Below are 6,573 nucleotides of genomic sequence, written 5' to 3' on the forward strand. Positions count from 1 at the left end.
AACGCCAGCACGAGAGCCTAGCGCGGCGGGCCCGGCGGCCGCTCGAGGAACCGCTTACGACCGCCTAGCGCTCGAGGAACCGCTTCCGCGCGCAGCCGAGCGGCGCGCCCGCCGCGTCGACGGAGAGGCCCGGCGGGACGGCGTAGGCCTCGTCGGAGACGACGGCGAGCGCGAGGTCGAGCTCGACGCCGCCGCCGAGCGCGAGCGTCAGCGTCGCCGCGTCCTCGGCGAGCGGCGCGGGCACGGCCGCGGCGGCGGCGACGATCGCGGAGCCCCGGGCGACGCAGACCTCGACGGGCCCGCCCGCGGCGACGGACGCCGTCGCGCGCGCGCCCCGCGCGCCGAAGGCGACGGCGTCGCCGCCGCGGGCTCGGCCCGGTTCCGTCCAGGCCCAGGCGCCGCCGCCGGCGCGGACGCCGGCGAAGACGCGGCGGTCCCAGGCGCGCGGCGCCGCGGCGGCCGCGCCCCGGGCCGCGACGGCGTGGAGGACGACGCGGGGCGGCCGGGGCGCGCCCGCGGCCGCGCGCACGAAGGCCGCGGCCTCGGCGACGCACCGCGCGGGCGTCTCGTGGCAGAACGCGAAGATGGGGAACGCGTGGACCATGTCTCGGTAGACCGTGTGCGTCGCGCCCGCCTTGGCCGCGACGGCCGCCTGCTGGGCCCTCAAAATCTCGCAGTCGCCGGACTGGACGAGCACCGGCGGCAGGCCGCGGAGGTCGCCTTTGAGCGGCGAGTGCGTCGCGTCGGCCGGCCCGGACGCGGCGCGCGTCGCGTCCGCGAAGAGGTCGATGAGGTCGCGGGGCAGGAAGTCGACGGGCGCGTCGACGCCGGCCAGGTCCGCGTCGAGGTCGACCCAGGGCGACTGGAGCAAACCCCCCGCGGGCGGCGGCCCGCCGCCGTCGCGCAGCGCGCAGAGCGCCGCGAGCGCGAGGCCGCCGCCGGCCGAGTCGCCGCCGAGCACCGTGCGCTCCGGCGCGCAGCCCGCGGCGAGGCAGCGGCCGTAGGCGCCGAGCACGTCGCCTAACGCGGCGGCCGACGCGACGTCGGGCGGCCGCCGGTACTCGGGCAGCGCCACGAGGCAGTCCGCGGCGACCGCGAGGCGGAACGCGAGGTCGCGGTGCGTGCCCCGGCAGCAGAGGGACCAGGCGCCGCCGTGGGCGAAGAGCAGGCACGGCGCGTCCGCCGCGAGCGACCGGAAGCCCGCCGAGCCGAGGAACGCCGCGTCGACCTGCGAGTCGAGCGACCGCCACGTCGGCGCGAGCCCCGGCGTCCGCGCCGCGGGCCAGATCCACTCGAGCGCGACGGGCCCGGCCCGGTCCGTCGCGCGGAGGCAGCCCCGCGGCAGGAGCGGGCCGGGGATGTTCACCGTCGTCGCGACGCGGAGGAGCTCGATGTCGCGCGGGTAGGACCGCGCGGCGGACTTGAGCGCCGTCACCGACGCCTCGAGGGCCACGTTCCACGTCGGCCGCTTCGGCGCGAAGAGCGCGCGCACCGCGGCCTTGAGCGCCGCGCCGGGCACGCGGAGCGGCAGCGTCGCGCCGCGGAACGCGCGCCGCGCGGGGTGCAGGTGCGCCATGGACAGCGCGTCCGGCTCCGGCGCGGCGCCGCCGTCGTCGTCTTCGTCGCCGTCGCTCCAGGCGGCGCCGCGCGCCACGAGCGCCGTCGTCGCCGCGCCGACGGCGTCGTCGGGTGGTTGCTCGGTCGGCTCCGCAGCGTCGTCCGACGCGGCTCGTGGCGCGGCCGTCGTTGCCGCATCGACGGCGTCGTCCGACGCGGCTCTTGGCGCTGCCGTCGTTGCCGGCGTATCAACCATCAGGCGTGCGTCTCGGAGGGGCTGATGAGAAGGTAGGTTCTCGCATCCTACTCGCACTGATTTTGCCACTGGCACTGCATTGTCCATGCATCATCGCTTCAAGGTATTCCGAAGCGCGATCTGGAGTGACAGCCGCGACGCTCGACGCGCGCCGCAGCCCTCGCACGCCGGCGACGCGCGTCGCCTCGGCGCCTGAGCTCGTCGGTAGCGCCTGCGCGCGCCGGCACCTACCCATGTGCCGCCCCCCGCCGCCCGACGAGGCGTCGGCCGTGCCCCCGGGCCCGACGGGCCTGCGGTCGCGGAGCGCGTCCGCCGCGTCGCAGGCCCCGTCCGAGGGCCGCGAGTCGCGGTCCGGCTCGGGCACGTCGACGTCCAACGCCTACATCAACAAGGAGCTGCTGCCGGCGGAGTTCGGCCGCTTCTACTGGCTCACGTATTTCGGCAACTACGCCGTCGTCTACGGCGTCGCGCGCAATCTGTGGCTCGCGGCGAGCCCGCGGGCCTACTACGTCGCGTCGACGCTGGGCTTCACCATGTGGCCGCGGTTCAACCGCGTCACCTACCACATCCTGCGCTGGCCCATCCTCGTGGTCGTCTACGCGTTCGTCTTCGTCGAACTCTTGTTCTACTGCGCGCTGCGGCTCTTCGTCGCCTTCGCGGAGTTCGCCGTCGCGACGCCCAAGCACCGCGAGCTCCGCCACGCCCTGCGCCACTCCAAGGACTACGAGACCTGGCTCGCCTGCGCGCGCGCGCTCGACTCGTCGAAAGGGGTCGCCGTCTGGCAGAGCGACCTCCGGTCGACGCGCTACAACTGGCCCTTCGTCAAGGGTTTGATCGCGCAGCTGCGCGAGGCGCGGGCCTCGGACGACTGGCGCGCCGTCGCCGTCGCGCTGCGCCTGTGCTCGCGGCCCAACGTCGGGGGCATCATGGCGCCGCAGCTCTTCTCCGCCACGCACACGGGCGACCCGAAATTGGTCGTGACGGACTTTGTGGAGGAGATCGCCGCGAGCGTGCGCTGGCTCACGGCCTACGCGTTGGCGTCGAACGACGCCGCGTGCGTGTCGACGGCGCGCGAGCTCCTCGGCGCGGCGCGCGAGTCCTACGGCCGCACGGTGCTGAGCCTCTCCGGCGGCGGCGCGCTCGGCACCTACCACTTCGGCGTCGTGCGCGCGCTGCTCACGGAGGACATGCTCCCGGAGACGATCTGCGGCACGTCGGCCGGGTCCATCATCTCCGTCTTCGCGTGCTGCCGCACGCGGGCGGAGCTCGAGGAGGATTTGTACGACGACGCGAAGCTCGTGCGCTACCTGCGGTGCTTCGACCGGTCGCCCTGGGCGTGCGTCAAATCGTTCCTCAAGACGGGCCACGCCTACGACGGCGGCGAGTGGATGGACATTGCCAAGTGGTTCGCGAACGACCGGCCCGAGGGCGTTTTGAACATGACCTTCGCCGAGGCCTACGCGCGCTCCAAGAAGAAGCTCGCCATCACGGTCCACGCCAAGGGCAAGCGCGCGCCGCCCGTGCTCCTGACGCACCTGACGTCGCCGCACGTGACGATCGTCTCCGCCGTCGTCGCGACCGCGGCCGTCCCTCTGCTCATCGCGCCCCAGGTGCTCCTCGAGAAGGACCCGGAGACGGGCGTCGTCGCGCCCCAGGCCGGCGGCGAGGCCTACATCGACGGGTCCATCGTCCACGACATCCCCACCGTCGGCCTCAAGGAGGCGTTCAACGCAAAGTTCGTCGTCGCCTCGCAGGTGAACCCCCACTTCCAGCCCATGCTCTACTCGACGCACGGCGCCGCGGGCGAGCCCTGCCGCTGGAGCCCGTCCTTCGGCGCGCTGAGCTCGGAAGACGCGTGGCGCGGCGGCTTCGTCCTCGCGGCGCTCGAATTGTATCTACGGACGGACATGGTCAACAAACTAAAGTTCCTCGCGGACATCGACGCGTCGCCGGGCTGGAGCGGCAAGATGTTCGCCCAGTCCTTCGAGGGCACGATCACCATCACGCCGCGCCTCGCGCCCGTCGACTACCTGAACCTGTTCTCGAACCCGACGCCGGGCAACATCGGCCGCTACACGCGCGAGGGCCGCGTGGCCACGTACCAGAAGATGGCCATGCTCCGCACGCGCCTCTCCGTGGAGCGCGCCCTCAACGAGGGCTGCGACGCGCTCCGGCCGAAGCCCGCGCTCGTCCGCGCGTCCAGCGACCACGGCTTCGCGGGCCACGGCGCGGACCGGCCCAGGATGCGGCGCCTCGGCGGCGCGGGCGCGCTCGACTGGGCGACGCCGTCGACGATCTCCGCCTTCCCGGACGTCGACGCGGACCCGGACGCCCACTGCTTCGACGACGACGGCCTGTAGTAAAATCTCTTAGGACGCCTTCGCGGCGAGCGTCTCCGCGAGCCAGCCGAGGCCGCCGTCCGCGGGGAGGAGGACGTCGTAGGCGGCCTCGAAGCTGGCGCGCGTGCCCCAGGGGCTCGCCGGGTCGAAGAAGCCCACGGCGGCGCCGCAGGCCTTGGGCACCGCGGCCCCGACGGCCGCGTCGCCGACGGAGTCGCCGAGCACGAGGAGCCGCCGCGCGTCCGCGGCGCCCGTCGCCGCGAAGTAGGCCGGGAGCCTCCCGTGGGCGTCGCGCTTGTTGCCGCTATGCACGGGCTCCTCGGGGAAGGCCCCGACGACGACGCCGTCGTCGTCCGTGATGAGCCGGTTCGCGAGGACTTTGATCCCTTCGTGCCCCCCCCCGTCGAGCGCGGGCGCCGCGTCGTCGAAGCCCGCCCTCGCGAGCGCGCCGAGGATGACGTGCTCGAGGCCCGCGGACACGACGAGCGTCGGCACGCCGAGGCGCCGCAGCTCCCGCAGCGCCGCGGCAGCTCCCGGCCGGAGGACCGCGGGATCCTTCGCGTCCGCGGCCTCGAGCGCCGCCATGGTCACCCCGTGCGTCGCGAGGAGGCCGTGCACGTCGTCCCACCAGCTCCGCATGGGCCGCCCGCGGATCGGCGGCGGCCCGCCCGCGTCGCCGAAGCGCCAGTAGGGCTCGAGCGCGGCCTCGAGCGCCGCGTCGTCGACGCGGCGGAGGCCGTCGTGGCACTGGGACGAATTCGACGCCGTGAGCGTGCGGTCGAAGTCGAAAATGACCTGGAGGCCCCGCGCGCTCGCCGGGCCGAGCACGGCGGCGATGCTGGCCTCGCCGCCGTTGAAGTACTCCGCGCGCGCGTCGCCGAAGACGGACCGCGCGACGCCGCGACGCCTGCGGCGCACGAGCGCCTGCATCGTCAGGAAGCCGAGGCGCAGCGCAACCATTGTTGTTAGGCCTTGCACGACGAGCCGCCGCGCGTCGAGCGGCATGTGCGTGACGGGCCGGCGCGACTACGACGCGTCGGACCTCGCGGCGGCCTACGCGTACCTCGACGGCGGTGCGGAGGTAGATGCAACATCTGTGCAAGGTAGACATTCCCGTCCCGAGTCAAGCCAAGCGCGCCGCCCAGCCTCGGTGCCTCAGACGGCGTCGTCGGAGTTCGTCGCGGCGCGCGGGGTCCGCGCGGCTCGAGGCTTGTGCCCGCTGTCGCAGCGTGATGGGACGCAGGAACTCAGCGACCCCTTTTGCCAAGCGCCGCCGCGCCGAGCTCAGGCTAGAAGCGGAGCGGGAGGCCCGCGCCCGACGCGAAATGCTAGAAGAAGCCTGCCGGGACGGGCGGACGGCTCAGCTCCAAGAGATGCTCGACGACGACGGACCTACGTCCGAAAAAGACAACGGACCTACGTCCGAAAAAGACGACCTGCTGTGTTACACGTCGAAATTTGGTCACGTCGACGCTGCACGACAGCTCCTAGAGTACGGCGCCCGCCGAATGTTGAACGTGTGCATGTGGATTGCGTGCGAACGGGGTCATGCAGACATGGTGCAGCTGTTCGTCGAATACGGTGCCGAAATCAACCCGGAGGATGATGATGATTCGGAGGATGATGATGATTCGAGGACACTGCTGTTCGTCGTGTGTGAAAAAGGGCATGTCGACGTGGCGCGAGTGCTGCTGGAGCAGGGTGCCGACGTCCACGCTGTGACCTGGTTCAATTCTCATCGTGGCGACTACTCTTTTCAAGACGAAAGTGAGATTTACGCCAGTTATGTTGATGATGTGGATGATGGGGATTCGATTGAAGAAGAAGTAAAGAAACTTTATAACGACGAATACCGCGAGTTCTCCAAAGAAGAACAAGGGATCGAGCCGTTACTGATCGCGTGCATCAACGGCCACGTCGACGTGGCAAAATTGTGTTTGGACTACGGCGCCGATGTTAACCAGTGGTCTGGGGATCGTCTCGATAATTTTCCGTCGGACGAAGATGGAGTGATGACGCCGCTATCAGTGGCCTGCAAAAATCGATGGAAAGTCGACCTCATACGGCTGCTCCTCGAGCATGGCGCCGAGGGCGAGCTGCCGTCGCTGGATTCGGCCTGCTATTATGGCGACGTCAGCATGGCGGAGCTCATCCTCGAATACACTGACGACCGCTGTGTGGTGACGCACGACCGGCGCGGCGTCCCGCTCGTCTACACAAAAGACATCGTGCGAGTCCTGCGGAAAGACTACGCCCTGTCTTTCTACCTCAACGTCATCGGCCATCGCGACGAGCATCCGGAGCGGCAGGAGCGGGCTCGCGAAGTCGTGCGGCGCGTCGTCTCGTACCTCACGCCGCGCGCGCGGCAAGCCTGAGATCCGACGCCCTCCCATTTGCTTCGCGTGCTTAAGCCAGCTCTCC

At 71.4% G+C, this 6,573-nt stretch overlaps 1 protein-coding gene across 1 annotated transcript; it reads left to right on the top strand.

Moving 5' to 3' along the window:
- Window positions 1-2,346: 2,346 nt before the first annotated feature.
- AURANDRAFT_30594 (hypothetical protein) lies at window positions 2,347-4,173 on the top strand (the record flags this gene model as incomplete). Its single annotated transcript, XM_009041402.1, has 1 exon — window positions 2,347-4,173. One exon carries the CDS (start codon window positions 2,347-2,349, stop codon window positions 4,171-4,173), a length of 1,827 nt encoding a protein of 608 aa, XP_009039650.1.
- Between the last annotated feature and the right edge of the window lie 2,400 nt (window positions 4,174-6,573).

This window comes from Aureococcus anophagefferens, assembly GCF_000186865.1.
Source record: "Aureococcus anophagefferens unplaced genomic scaffold AURANscaffold_21, whole genome shotgun sequence".
Classification (NCBI taxonomy): domain Eukaryota; class Pelagophyceae; order Pelagomonadales; family Pelagomonadaceae; genus Aureococcus; species Aureococcus anophagefferens.